The sequence below is a fragment of the Amblyomma mixtum genome, chromosome 5, assembly GCF_055824585.1.
Source record: "Amblyomma mixtum isolate Tamu chromosome 5, ASM5582458v1, whole genome shotgun sequence".
Classification (NCBI taxonomy): domain Eukaryota; kingdom Metazoa; phylum Arthropoda; class Arachnida; order Ixodida; family Ixodidae; genus Amblyomma; species Amblyomma mixtum.
The window spans coordinates 137,195,251-137,210,673 of NC_143016.1; the positions used below are offsets into that span (position 1 = coordinate 137,195,251).

At 44.5% G+C, this 15,423-nt stretch overlaps 1 protein-coding gene across 2 annotated transcripts in view; it reads right to left on the reverse strand.

Moving 5' to 3' along the window:
• Window positions 1–288: 288 nt before the first annotated feature.
• The window catches only part of LOC149343882 (diuretic hormone receptor-like), a 193,861-nt gene continuing 178,726 nt past the window's right edge, over window positions 289–15,423 (reverse strand). For both annotated transcript variants that reach the window (XM_089546094.1, XM_089546093.1), the window contains exons 8-15: window positions 15,075–15,195; window positions 13,842–13,992; window positions 13,109–13,196; window positions 11,720–11,786; window positions 9,983–10,068; window positions 3,555–3,687; window positions 3,150–3,191; window positions 289–2,629 (exon numbers count right to left, since the gene is read on the reverse strand). In XM_089546094.1, coding sequence (XP_089402220.1) covers window positions 2,381–2,629; window positions 3,150–3,191; window positions 3,555–3,687; window positions 9,983–10,068; window positions 11,720–11,786; window positions 13,109–13,196; window positions 13,842–13,992; window positions 15,075–15,195 — 937 coding nt within the window. In that variant the 3' untranslated portion in view covers window positions 289–2,380. The remainder of the gene's footprint in view (window positions 2,630–3,149; window positions 3,192–3,554; window positions 3,688–9,982; window positions 10,069–11,719; window positions 11,787–13,108; window positions 13,197–13,841; window positions 13,993–15,074; window positions 15,196–15,423) is intronic.

A 15,423-nucleotide genomic window follows, 5' to 3' on the forward strand; every position in this document is an offset into this window, starting at 1 on the left:
CAAGTAAATGAGTGCCGATTCTTTGTTCCTTAACAGATTTCAATTTTTGATTGAAGGCTGAAAACTTTGCGACTTCGTGTTATGAAAAAGTTATACCGCAGCCGCTCTATTTCTCATCTAAATGTTCTGTGCTGGCATAATCGAGGCTTAAGTCATTGCAAAGCATATGCAAGTACAGAAAGCACATCAAGTGGCGTCCAATGAATTTATGTCGCGTTATGAAATGTCAGTAAAGAAAGCACGGAAAAGTGTCTTGCTTCTTGGGTTCAACACTGAAAGGCACAGGAAACTATAAAAACACTTACTCTTTTATTTCGTTCACATTGAGCGAGAATAATTTAATGCAAAATAGCATGTTGATTACTGATGGAACAAAATTTATTCATCCTGGTTTTGCCATCCTGAGCCATGACAGACAACCCCATGCTTGTGCATTAAAGAACACAGCTTTGAAGCATGCCGTCCGTTTGGGCCCAGGCAGTATATGAACGGTTATGGGCCCTAACCATAATCGCTGGCGGTGTTCGCGGGCAGCGAAACATACTGTTGCCTACAACATGATGCGGAAGCTACGTTCACTGTCTAAAATATGCCCAGACGCAATACTCAGACAATATACCCACCATTCGCCCACGACAGAAAACACATCTCACAGACTTCTTCACAAAACATTAACACAGATCGGGGAAATGTAAAATCTTTGTAACAAGGAATGGTGCACAGGGCATCGGTCTTGTTCAAAGCACAGAGAGGTACAGTGTGCAAAGCTGACTAGATCAGGTCTTCGTAAGGCAAATGCTTTGTACGCTAGATGCAAGTAATATATTTTCTGACTAGTACAACAGTTTAACAGTCTGTAAGAAATATTTTTGGTGTGCGGTTTTGTGGGCAATAAGTTGGCGACGCGAACTGTTAATTCGTGATAACGGCGACACACAGCATTAGATGACAATGCAAGTGATATATTCCCGCTGTGTGCTGCAAAGGTGCTTTGGCCACTTATATGATTTGATTTTTTACACATTAACAAATAAAAGAAAGAAAAAGTACGTTCTTTCGCCTAAATAGATTGCCCAGACCACGCACTGGAGTGAAAAATAATGTTCTCTGTTCAACCCATTTCCATTTCTGCAACTGCTGCACTTTAGCCAAAGCGCAGCGACGCCAGGAACCGTTGATGATGTTCGCCGATTGCTTATACATTATGGTCGCCTTTCTAGACAGGCGGCACTGAAGCCTCACCAATGGTTCTCTGTCCTTTTTTTAGTTATCCATCTCGAACCCAGTCGACAGCCCTAAATGATTCACTGCACGCTAGCACTCTAGCACAGTTCTAGCATGCTAGCAGTAACGTCACGATGACTGCGGTTACATCATACAATATAGGCCACAAAGCTAGGTGCAACCTAAGCAAGCGTTGAAGTACACAATCTAGACCGCAGCACCTCCCATGAAAGCGTCACTCTGTACACGATAATGTCCATCTGAGAGCTTGCGTCAATGCGCGCTGCAACGGGTCAGTCTTTGAAGTCTCTTGAAATGCTATGCACGCAAGCACACGGGAAGAACAGTCGCAAGGGTGCCATCCACCGAATCAACCAACGTGACACTTGTGAAAAAGGTTCTCTTTGGTCTATGTGAACAGGTGTGCTGGTCGTTTTCCGGCAGTGTAGCTGGCACCACACATGATGCAATGCGTGTCTTGTTGCGCAGCATAAACGTAACTGAAACCTTCGTGTACACAGCCGCCACTTGCCGGTGAACACAGTGCTTCAGTGACAAGGTACTTCGGATGCCTAAATCTTCCCAATGAAGAGCCCCTTCTTCGTCCTGACATGAAAAGCTTGGACAAGCTGCCTTTCTCCTGCTGTTGGGGACCGCATTATGAGGTTCGTCTTTAGTATGTTCCATTATAGGAAAGACGGAATAGAATTCTTTTAGTGTTGATAAATGCACCGTTCATCGTTTAACGGTTTCCGATACATTCCCAGCTTAAATAGGGGTAACCGCTAAACTGAGCAAACGAAGGGGCCATGGGAGGAAGTATGCACTTTTGAAACCTAACCATAAGAAATAACACCAGTTGTTTGCTGTGGGCCGATGCGATTTCTTCATCTGCATTTCGTGGCTTGGTTTTGGCAGGCGTCAGAAGACGGAACCAGGGGCCATGTCGCAGCAAAGTACGCATTCTTTTGAAAACATAGACGCAGATGCCCGGGAATGCAAGCTGTCCAGGAGGTCGTTCAGCGCACTAGTTCTAAGAGAGTCGGCCCCCTGCAGGCGAAATGCGCAAACCGCTGAGGTGAAGGCTGCTGTCTTCAAGGCACCTCGGTGCCTTCAATCTAAACATGCCTCTTACGAAGAGACTGCTGGAAAGCGTTCACACCAGTTCGTCTTTCATCGCCACCGGTCCGTACGAAGTGTTGCTGAAACGCTTGCCGGTGGCTGAATAGAGGCGTGTGTTCCCCAGTGACGTGGTCGTGGTGGCGAAGCTTCCGCAGCTTCCTCGTTTGGAGGTGGCCACCCTCACGTCACCGAAGCGGGACGTGCTAGACCGTCGGCGACCACCGCGTTTCAGAGCCCGAGCCGTCTTCCAGCGCTCCAGATGGTGACGCACTGACTTCCGCACCTGCGTAATGAAAGACGGACAAGGGTTACTGAATAGTTCCGCTTACTGCTTGTGCTCTAGAGCTACAAGGGAGTGTTGTACCCAACAAAGGTGCACAGCCTAAAAGCTAGATTACATTCAAGGTTCGTGTTTTTGATAACTGAAAACCCTAAGCTACCTCTTCAGGCCCACAAACGCGAGAAGCTAAATGCGACGAGGACAACTAGCAAAATGACTGGCGTGATTGCGTGAGATTTCCCAATAAACCATTCCTATTTCGTGATGCAGTTTGAAACCCAGAATTTTATATCGAGTTCTCAAATGCTATAGTTCATCTCTCTTTTTTCTCTTAAGAGAGCACCTAAATGACGAAAAAATTTTTCGTTTTTGCGAGTTCCTCTTTCTATGCTAGGAAGTGAGCAATACTGCATGAGCGACACATGCAAAAAACCACACCCAAAAAATGAAAAAAGCTTATATCCCCTCTAGCTCGCAGATCTGCTCAATAAGCAAATACTCATTGGCTTCTTCTGTTACATACCTCTCCGTTCAGGAAGCAGTACAGCACAGCAACGTTGAATCCCTGGAAAAAACAAAACGGTTCGTTCAGTTTAACATCAGACAATAATGCCGAACATATGTCACTAGGAGAAATTATTATGTATGCGGTTTTATCAGATACAACGACAATTCTTGTACCTGGTGTTGATAAAGTAAACACGCAACTACAATCTGGAACGAAACCATCTTTTTTTCTTCGTCACTGATCCCATGTAATGCAACTGAAACAGTGCGTCAAGTACTATTTATCAAAACTCGTGTTTTTCAGAACATTGACTAATGAAAGCAGTTATCTAGCGAAGGCGCATAAAATTCAGCATGGTTTAAGCAATTTGAGACGGGCTGCGATATCAGGATGTTTTCACTGGTTACATGACAAACGTACCTGCGTTGATAAAAGTGTTATCTGGAGGTAGGTAAAGATAACTCTAGCAGTCTTGTGCGTTGGTGTCCAGATCAGCAGGATATAGGTCACGCCGAGAAGAGGCAGCAGGACCAGCAGGGCTTTGGCTGCTTTTCTGTTTTAGACAAGGAAGAAAAAGAAAAATGGCCACAAGTTGCTCGGCGAAAAGAAAAGCATGGCTTTGAGATACATTGTCCAAATAAGAATGAGAGCAGTCATGTTGTCAATATATGATCCGAACGAGTTGTTTACTTCGCAGAAGTCGGCTGTTGAAGCCATTGGGACAGGTCAAATATTTATTGTTCGGAAAAGAGAACAGGGCATAGCCGCTCGCTATGACACAGGGAGCAACGGAAATGTATTATGTACAACTAACTGCAGCAGTGCATTCATTTTTCACAGATGGAAATGGAGGGCATAAGAATAGCGTGAACACATACATAATATAAATACAACGAAGTAAATAATAAGAATCTCTGGACCACATCATTTGCGAGTGTGTCTTGCATTCTGTGAGTAAAAGACAGCGTATACACTGCTCGCCTCAGGAAGGCAGAATGGCTGGCTACTACTTTCTCGGTAGGCGCTTGCACAGGAAAAGCCATTCGCATTTTCTTAACATACTGGATGAGACGAGTCATCGCAGCCGCCTGTGAGAAATTCCTTTCGGTCCCACGAAAGCTGGTAGATCGCCCGCCCATGCGTTATCCCACTTAATTCGCCGCCTCCCTTCTAATCTATCCCATTATCCCCCTTCTTGCTTTCGGTGCGTGCCTGGGCTTGTGGCTGCAATAGAAGTAAGTAAAAAGCCCGTGTGCCCTCCTCCCGCTTTTCATTTCCTTCTAAAGGGACTCTAGTAATCGTCATAATTTTCATATAAAAAAGATATATATAAGTTTGTCCAGAGTTCGAGCTCTCCTAGTTGATGTAAACGCAGTGCAGAAACTTCAGTAATGTTTAATTAATGAACTTATTTCAACATCAACCGCTGGTGAACTTGTGATATCAGGGAAGTAATTCGGCACATCTGTGGGCAACAACCTCAAAGGTGGTGTAGGTTCACGGACTGCAAGCCTGTACTACAAATTTTACGACAGCTTCTACGCCGCACCGCCTACCAGTCTCCGGCAATAGAGACCACTAAGCTCCTTTCATTTGCTCAAGGAAAAGGTCACCGAATAGTATTTCAGTAGATCCCTGAACACTGCGGTCTCGATGGAAATGAGAGGGCTGATGCTGAAGCAAAGAGTGCTTTCAGCAATGACCTCCGTACAGATGTGCCTTTCTCTACACCGGAGAACACAGGCCTTCTCTCCGATTTTATGATGCGTGCGACGACTACATACTGGGCCCAGCCAGACACTCGGCACATCCGCCTTTTTAGGCGGATCTGCCGGATCCCGGATCAAGTCTGAAAAGACTTGATCCGGGTATTAAACTTTCGGTAGTGGCGGAAATTCCGGGGGTTCATGCATGCTTGATCATATGCTTCGTTTAGACGTGGCTTTCACGCGAAAGTCCTTACATTTAATTGGACGAGCGGACACCCCGGTATGTTCCTCCTATGGCAAAACTGAGACTGTGGAACATGTACTAATGGTTTGTCCAGTATATGCGCGCCAAAGACTAACGCTGGCTCCTTTCTTGAAGCGTTTAGACAGCAGTTCTTTGTCGGAGGACCTACTGGTGGGCGCTTTGCGGCAGAGTTGACAAGCACGCCTGCCAATGCGTGTATTATCACATTTTTTGAGCGACACGAGCTTCGGCTCGCGATTGTGATGCTATGAAATGTGAGTGCACATATTATCATCTTTCTTCTCACCACATCATCACCCATAACGACTCTCTTTCTTCTTCTGCTCCCCTTCCCAACTGCAGAGTAGCAGGACCGATATCAATCTTTCTGGCTGAATTCTTTGCCTCGTTTCATTAACTAAACAGTCCTTGTTTTATTAGTTTTTAGGTTTTTGTGGAGAGAGTTGAAAAAAGGATAATACAGGGAGTCTTGCCAAATGCGAGCCCGTTTCAGGAGCTTCTCTCAAAACATTTCTAGAAGCGAGAAACAATTTCAGCTAGGTCTTTTAGGCCAAACTGCTGCTGTGAAAACGGTTCGGATGACACGCAGCAGCGCACATCGATTGCACCGAAATATTTTAAGTCAAGCTAGACAAGGAACCACGCTGTCGAGCACCGTAAGTTGGATTTATTCGAGTGAAAGCAGGCAAAGTACATGGCATCACCATCGACTGCCGGCTCAGCACCTGTCTCTAACTTGTAAACATAGTAACGTCCATATGTGCAGGGCTATAGCAGTAAAAGTGCCTTAGCTAGGTGTCAGTGGCAAGCTATGGGTGAGAAGATGCAGATGAGCCAAGCAAACAATTTAACAGAGTTCATCCCTGTCACCGTGCGCACATCAATATTCTGCCAACGTAAGAGACGCTGCGACCACGCGGGCTTTTGAGGGTAGTAATGCAAATGACTAACTAAATCATCTATTGTGAGGATAAAGCTCGTCGAGACTTCCATAAAATGCAATGAACACAATCTGAAAGTTTTAAACTAAAGGCTCTAGAAGCGAATCAATAATTCCTCGCCTATCCTTAAGCCGACATGTTTAAACCAGTGTTCCGACTAGTACTCTCTTCTGGGCAATAGTTAAAAGTGCACTGAAGAGAATCTGAACTAGTATTTTGACCGCTGGAACTCGATATACACTTTCCGAGTTTTCTTAGAAACTTCGAATTATTGCCCTGTGGGCCGATGTCCTTAATTCAAATCTGATTAAACGGCCGCGAGGAATTTCGAATTCCCCGCAGACAGTGGGAAGAGTCGACCAACCTTTCAACCAGTCCAGTGGCGGCTTGCCGCTCTGCCATCCGCGGAGTCATACGTAGTGATCGGCGAAAGCAAATAGTCCACGCGTATTTTTATTCCCGTGGGCCTAATTTATTCACGAAAATCTAAAAAAATAAATAAAAGCGGAAGGAAAGCCGCCACGCGAGTGCCTGAAAGGCACTCCATGCGTTGGCTGACTCCTTCCACCGTCTGTGGGGAATTAAAAAAAAAGAGGCAGGAGCCGGACGTTAATCCGATTTAAATTAGAGAAATTTGCCACGCATGGCAATAATTCGAAGTTTCTAATAATACTCGGTATACTCGAGTTCCCGCCACAAAAAGACGAGTTCAGATTCCTCCTCAGTGCACCTTTAATAATGAAAGAATAGGATGGTCCATAGCGAATATGCAGCCTTAGAAAGCATATTTTCAGCGCCACCACAGACCAGGTTGTCATGCAAGCAGACACTATGCGCGGACGAGAACACATTCGCTACATAAAAACAAGGCGACGAAAGATATCGTCTCAAGTTAACAAATAAAAACTGCGATCATAACAGCTCTGAAAGAAAGCTGAGAAATGAAGATGCTCGAGAAAAAACATTTGATACCTGGTCAGGCCAGTAGGTGCAATAGCCTCTTGTGAGTGCAAATAAAGTAAAAGTGAAACCTACCACACTGTAGTCAGTGGTTCGACAGAATACCACCCGGTAAGCACGCGTATCACAAAGAAGTGAAATTTCAGTCAACAACAGAATCAAAAGATGAATAAGATGTTTTCAAAACGTTACGGGTTCCTTGGTCACAATAGCTTCGTAATGACACGGTCCTTTTTTATAGAAGAAAACGTGACAAAGTCAAACGCAATCCCCAGCACATCCGTATGTAGAACCATAGCATCGACCGATAAAAAAAAAAACTAACCCCGAAGGAAAAAGACATAATACGGCCCGTGTTAGAGTCACTTCTAATTCATTTCGGCGCTGGGAGCCGTATTATAATAGTTACCTATTTTCTCGTGTAAATTTCGCGTCCACTCGGTTAGTGGTCACTCAGATATACCCACGGTTTTCAAGATTATATGGAAAGCGACAAGGTCATTGGGTGTTTGGTGACCGGACATTACCGTTTTCTGAAATTGGATGCTATATGCATCCAGTGATCGGGCGCATCGCAGCGCTCTGCCAACATCACGCGACCGGACCTGACCAATGCCTGCCATTGGCTGCGAGATGCAGCCAATGGTGAGGCCCCTTCGCCAACCAACCAATGGCCGGTTAGCTTGCCACAGACGCTTGAAAGCCGCGGGTATATCTGAGTGACCACTTACAGAGAACACAATGGATGTAAAATAGACACGGGAAAATGAAAGGCTTATAGAATACGGCCCCAGATACGCAAATACGAGAATGGCGGAAAACATTACTGTTGCATCTATCCGAAACCTAAATCCACGCTTTGTCCCTGAACTACGAAGTCTGTTTTTGGCCGGCTACATGTAAACAAGTAACCGGAGATAGTCTAGAAAACTGATTTACAACTGTTCAGTGACAAGAATTTTACTCCTGTCCACCACTTTGTTCATGCGCGCACAAAATATGCCCATTTTTGGCATCAAGAACGGAGTTTAGGAAGAGTAACCATAAGAAAGCCGGTAAAGACAACTCGAATAGAACATGAAAATGTTGCATGTCATGCATTTCCTCTTGTTCCCATTGCAACGAAAATTGGAAAACTAAGACCCTAAAGGCTTTAACCCGAAGAACTAGAAAATAATCATCCGTTTTGTGTGCATGATATCAACGTATTGCTCTGCGAGTAGGAGATCATGAATGCCTACCCTGTGCAGCACCTCATGGCTGTTCTCAATGTTGTCTTGCGCGATCTTAAACTTCTGCATTCTAAAGCTTTGGCTGGGTTCATACCACACTTACTATTCATTAGCAACAGTTGCGTAGCTTTCTGAGGTTAATAGTAGCGAAAAAATTATAAAAAGTAGATGCTGTCGACAATGCAGCAAAAGAAAAAACCAATCGCATTGCCCTGGATTTTTAAACGCATATGTGAACAAACACACCATGTCCGTGTTTTCCACTTACCTGGTTGGAACAACCTACTTCTCTTGAAATACCAAAACAAGTACACAAAGAGAACGTACACAACAATTCATTATAAAACCTTGCAACAAATCTCAAGCTGAGCACAATGTAATGCAAAGACAAGCAACCAGCATATCCCAAAAAAAAGCAGCAGTTTAGGTTTCCCTGGGCGGTACTTAGCAGAATTTGAGCGCATTGTATTACAGTGTTCCATACCGCCGTGCTAAACCCGAGGAAAACCGAGCACACAGCCCCGATTGCAACACATGCAGTTAGTCATGAAAGCAAGCATACGCGGTTGTAATGGCAAAGGCAGTGTTCCAGACAGGTCATCAATGCGAGCTAAGCTATTCTTCTTATGTATTATGTTGTTATTGCTTGCGATGTTCCGTTAGCGAAACGCAGGAAGCCCGTGCAGTGCCCACTGATTAGTGCAGCCATTTCATTTTCAATCTCATCAGCAACGAAATCCAGCCACTTGCCTTGCCGTTTTACGGTTAGCGGGACGGGCGACGGCCCATGACGGAGGGGACTGCCTGGATGTTTTGGAAACAAATGAGAGCACAACGCTGAAAAGAAAAGTACACTGGCGACTACCCAAAACGCTTTTATATTTTGTGTGCCGGAGCTGAAAAGTGGATGGGGCCACAAGCCTAGCACATTTGAAGTTGCTGGACAATACGACGCCACGTTGATGCTCCGCAGTTTTGTGGTACTTTCGTTGTGCTCAGCTGAGCTCTACCCATGCCCCTTTGATCGGAGCTTCCTGTTGTGAAACCACTTGGAGCTTAGCCAGGAGACAAAGCATGCTAATGAGCAAGGGGGGTGGTAAATGATCATATCCTGATAGGTTCGACTGACTCCGGCGATTTCTTTTAGGCCTAGATTTGAGTATGCTGCGTAAAATGTCAGCAACTGTGTGGTTCCGTGTCGCACAAACTGTTGCCACCGAGGAGCAGTGACCTGGTCTTGAATATGTGAGAAAGACATGCTACTATGTAGCACTTGCATTTGGTCTCGTCTGAACCCGAACCCATTCTATGTAGAAACTTGTTACAATGTGACATATGATGCAGCTGCTCATGAAATACTCGATGTTGCCACAAGTTTAAACCTCACGCGAATTACTTCAGAATGTTTGCGCGAAGATAGTCTCTCATGATATACACTATTTTAGATGTGGGATTGGGAAATTATTATAGTACTTTTGTAGTGCTCACAGAAAAAGTGCATGCATTATGTGCAGTTTTGCTCGTATCATCAAAGAGAAACCTTAATAAAGTTGCTCGGAACAAATACTGTGTGCTCAAATGTGGGCTTTGAATTCACTGCAGCACTTTTGCTGTGTTCGAAGAAAACGTGCAGACGGAAAGTTAGACTTTATTCCTGTGGTTCGAGAAAACACAGTTCGCACAGAACTCACAGGCAATAATGTCACCGCTGCTTCAACACTGAAGGCGTCCGATAACTAACCTGTACTGACGAGACTCGACGGTGTTCGCTGCTCTCAGTTTTGTGATCAGCACCCACATGATCTCGCCCAAGAAGAACATGTTCGTCTGAAAGAGAGTAGCACACGAGGCTGTTGTAGAATATTATGTGTACAGTCTTCGTCACCCTTGTATCGAGCACAGCTCATTACACTGAATATTGCACATAATACTAGCTGCGAACTTGCATTTGCGTAAATAATATGGACTAACTTTAGTTTGAGTAGCTCTCCTACGAAGACCAAAAAAAGGGGACTAGGGAGGAAAAAATGTTATCCCCACTCTTCAATAGTAGCAGATCTGATGACGTAATGAAAGCCGCACTTCAGGTCCTAGGCACAATCCCGTCTGCAAGGCGCTTTTGAAAAAAATTAACGGTGTTTTAGCTTTGGTTAAACCGAGTGAGAAGCGGTAGCTTCACGATGTTTTAGCCTGGCCAAGCCGCTATATATGCTCACCTGGACGCGTGACGTTGCCGCCTAGCACGTGAACACCGCATGTGGGTTTACTCCTAGGTGCGCCGGCGCTCCTTCCGTCATGTACTCGGTTAAAGACGGCGTGACATCATTTCGTATTTGCGCTGGGGAGTGAGCGGCTTTTAATGAAAATTTAAAGCCAGTAGGTTAGACTTCGTGCAGGCATATCTTTTAAATTTCATTCTGAATAAAACAAAGCAATCCGCTTGATTGTCTCTAAATGTTAAGATTGCTTGATACGTTCTTTTATATTCCTACCTGACTAGATGCGTTACTGAACAAAAAATTTATGCCCCTAAAGTGGCATCCTCCCCTCGTACAGTAAATGGATCTGATTACTGGACAAGTTAGGACTCGACTGTTGACGCAATTTGTTCTGAACGCAAATTAGGCAATACGGACATTAACAGTGGTAAACACTAGCCGCCATAACAAGATTTCCGAAACTTTAGTTTATCGAATCATTTACCTGTGTAAAGTTAGAATTTTGGAATTATTTATTTCATGTAATGGTCATTCGGTCAATATTACTGACTATGCATTGAGTGATGAGGAAGAAGTTATAAAAGCAATAACCAAAGTAGTCATGGCATTTTACACAGAAATACTTAGCAATTAAAGGTCGTTCTAAGAACAGGAACCTTTGCATATTTAAAATTCAGCGAATCGAAAGCGGTGAATATCTTTGCGACTCCTCTCATTAGAAAAGCAGAGAAATAACACAGCACGTCCAAACAATGCGCTCCAAAAATCAAGCAAAACTAATTCTATAATCAAAGAGCCAGGTGGATCAACGTAAAAGCGATGTGAGTTTTCTTTTTCTAAACTTAATCGTAGACAATCCTTGACAGTTCGCAGGTTTGAGCTTCCTACAGAGTCATTCATAAAATTATTTGTTAGTGTGTGCACCGTTTCCAGTGTACAGTCTTTGTCAAACGTTTAGAGCCCAGGGGGTTCACTTGCAAGCTTTATGCTGGGACTCCAGGAGCATTCATGGACGTTCTACATATTGCAGGAGGCAGTACCAGAAATCTTCTCATGTCCAAGAAATTTGGAGCGCTAGAGATCCATTAAGAACGACACAGTGTGGCTCAAAAGAAAACCCCCTGGGCTCCAAACTTTTGACAAAGGCTGTACATTTGTTTTTTTTTTGCTGCATCGAACTGGAGACGATTGTTTTCCCGTATTAGACGCCACAGAGTTGTCTGGGGCTGAGCAAGAAAATGTTACATGTACGCAATTACCAGAAGCACGCCGATCACCGGCACGATGAAGATGCAGTCGTAGAGGTCCTTCATCTGCCAAACGCATCTGGAAATTTAGGGAAGAAAAGGACAGTTACCACTAGCGCAAAAGGCAGTGGTGAGTACATCACATTTTCTGTTGCAGCGTACCCTACATTTACTCTCCCCTGCATGACAGCTCACATACCCGTGTGCTTGTTCTTTCCACAAAAAAGTCTATTTGCCCTTACGCGGGTATAGGTAACCACCAATGAAGTTCCCGCTCCGTTCGCATATCGCTAACCGATTTCCAAGTGATAGGATACCCAACAACCTCGAACACCTTTCCACAGAACATTTACGGGCCCCCATTACGCTGCGTTCCTTTGCCTAGCCCAAGGTAAGGGCGTCTGCAATCCGTCGGTGTCACACGGACCATTGACTGTACCCCGCCGAGCACAGCAAAGTAAGCAATATACCGTAGTAGGCAAGATCGTAATGCATAGTAAAGCAAACGTTAGCAGCGCAACAAACCAAGGGACACAATAAAAAAAAAAACTCGCTTCTCTCCTTTTTATCTGGTGTCTGTTTTTTGCGGTGTTGTAGTTTCTTCACTAAGAAATAGTATAAACCTGCCCAGCGTTTTGCATTATTTATAGCGTGGTCTTGCCTTTGCCGCAACGCAAGGGGCAGGCGGTGGCAGTTTCAACTGGCGCAGCGAAACAACCGCAGCGACATCTGGGCGCTGCAGGTTGCCTATGTCCAATGCTCGCCGTGGGGTTTCTGTTCTACGGATTTGTTTCGAGAAGTGCTCCTCCCATTACGCGCTCTCATAGTGAATGAAAACTGCTTACTTGCGTCTTTATTCAGTCTGCTCTACTGCTCAGCTATGACACCGGTTACCGCATTCATTTTTTTTATTTATTCTTACAAAACAGAAAGGCGTGACTTGTGGCGTCAAATTCTGAGGATCACCCGTCGCTCGCACTGTGTGCCTGCAATCATGCTTGCAATCTTTGCGCGAAGCCTACTCACAGGACGAAGGCGTCGTGCCTTGCATTTCGGTCGATGTTCACCTAGCCTGCGTTTCTTATCTAAGACAGGACAAGCAGCTTACAGCGTTCATTCAAGGACTTTTCTACATCGCTGATTCAGTTTTAAATGGCACTTTCGGCAATTTCGTCCCCTCGATGGCTGTTCCTTAGAAAGGCAGACAACCGGAATGAAAAGGAAGCAAGTACGGAGCAAACGTTCCTCTTAATAAATAAAGGATGATGCTAACTCCTACTGAGCATTACTAGAAAGAGGTAAATAAATAACAACCCGCTAATAAAACTGCACTGCAGTGCGGAACTAAATGTTGAGTACGAAACGGTCTCTGCAGGCCATTCACAGAAATTGTTTGCATACATGCTGTCTGAGATGTTCAGGTCGTTGTGTCGGGTGCTGAGGTAGGACTTTGTTGTCGCCCAGACAGCAGTGATGATCGCAGGTAGCCCTGCAAATCAGAAATCAAAAGGCAGTAACAACTTTGTGTTAGTGGGCAAGAAAACAAAGTTTTGTTAATGCAAGAACACTGAGCGACGATTTCAGATGAACGCCCAGAATATCTTCACTTTTCGCGAAAAACACCAGGCTGCTCTGCGATGTGCCTGAACTTTAGCCTAAGTTGTTGTTATGCGCCATACTCGTGTTTATGCGCTTACCTGCATGAGGGGCGTTATGAAAGCGAATCGCTGCTTTATTTTGCCAAAACCTTATTTAAAGCCCATAAATTATTCTCAACATCGCGTAGTAAAGAGACAATTTTCACTTCAGAACATCATGGTTTCCTTTACGCGGAGTAAAATCCACATGCCGGTTCGTTTCGTAGAAAATGGTCGCGCTGTCAAAATAGAGAAAAGCAAGTTGAATCAGAAATATAACATGGCGTGCTATTCCTGTCCTAAGCATACAACAAAAAATAGCTATGAAATAACCTGGCCGAGCAAGGTCTCACAGAAAAGCAGCAGTAACTGGTAATCCTCCTAACTATCCGATCCTAAGACTCGCCTTCAATCTTTCAGCATACATGCCTGCAGCGCCCGATAAGACGTCTAGAGTAGCATTTAATGACCGTCCCGGTTATCTGCCAGGTACTCACCCCAACCTATAAATGCGTAGACGTGTATTCGCACCACTTCCACGGAGAAGGTCTTCACTACCAGGATATATAGGTACAGGCCTTCGACGAACATCCAGAAGAAATTGGTCCCCATCAGATAAGTGAGCACGATGTAGAGACCACACGCCGCCTGAAAACACAGCTCCTCGTCAGGCAAAGAGGGCGACAAATGACGGGAATCATTCGCAGCAATTCATCAATAAACAAGAGCTATAGCGCTTCTTGCGTTTTATTTGTTTGAAATTTGTACCAATTCTAAATTAAGGTGTATGCCGGCTGCAGTCGCAGTATTTGAGGAAGAGACGCGACAAGACAAAGGTGCACTAATAGGTGTTGTCCCAATGGCTCGTTCCGCATTCTATTAACCTTTTTCATGAAACTTGTAGTCAAATCAAAACTGTTACCACTCCCGGCAAATAGTGCTAGAACGCCAAAAGCACGTTCCCAACCCGTTGAAATGGCGTTACTCTGAGTGTACATAAGGGATGAGAATTACGCGCTGCTCGTTGGTTGTTGGCCAAGCTAGAGGAGGTTGATGTTAACCGCAATTTTGAATAGGTAGGAACTTGCTTTTTTACTGCGATGCCTCCCTAAAGCACGTCATACTGTTTTGATTAAGCGACTCTCGAAGACTCTAAATAGATTTGTCGCATTTCAAATACCTCCAATTAACCTGCGCGCAATCGTATGAAGACTCCTGTGAAGATTTTCTTACATTTACCATAATACTATTTTAATTCCTTCCGAGAGGTTATTTTATCTTCCGCTTAGTGAAAGATAGGTTGATATTTCTCTTTACTCCGTCCTACACTCTGGGATTGCGAAACGACCAGTAATCAGCTTAAAATACTTGTTATTTTTATTCCTTCTCTTGCACCAGAAAAAAATTGGAGTGCTTGTCAAAAAAAAACAAGCGTTGGCGACGCGACATCCGCTCCATGTAACATTGCGGCGGAATGCTCCAACGCACATGCCCACCGCTTCAATCACAGACAAGAACGAATTGCCCAGCCTGGCTCTGCGTACCCTTCTCCGCTACTAGCGACACACCCCGATGCTTCCATCTAGTATCCAGGACTCGACCAGTGATCATATTTATTTCTACAAAGCTTGCAGCTGAAGCCAGTTAGCGACATATCCCGTTTTGAATAATGCCACTTTCAGATACAACCAGCACTGATACCTTCTGCTCATAAAATATTGAGTCCTTACCCGCTGGAAATTAGGCAAAGGCACAGACTGCAGCGTAGCAGTGATGATCCACGTTATGGAGATGAGAAAATACGTAACCATCAGATTTACGTGTATTGTGTTTCTCAGGCAGCTAAGGTCCCTGTAAGAAAAAGAATGGGATAAAATATAGTAATCCACAAACGCGGTTTCCAAAACCATTGATAACACGTCTTTTCTCCTGCGTTTCGCAAGTACTTTGCGTCGCTTTGACCTTTGAATTGATACTGCGTTTGTGGAATTCCACAACATTACCGACATAGCCTTCCGAACATAACTATGGATTGTGCTCGTACGGCGTTATGCGACAAATGAAATCCTGTCCTAAGAT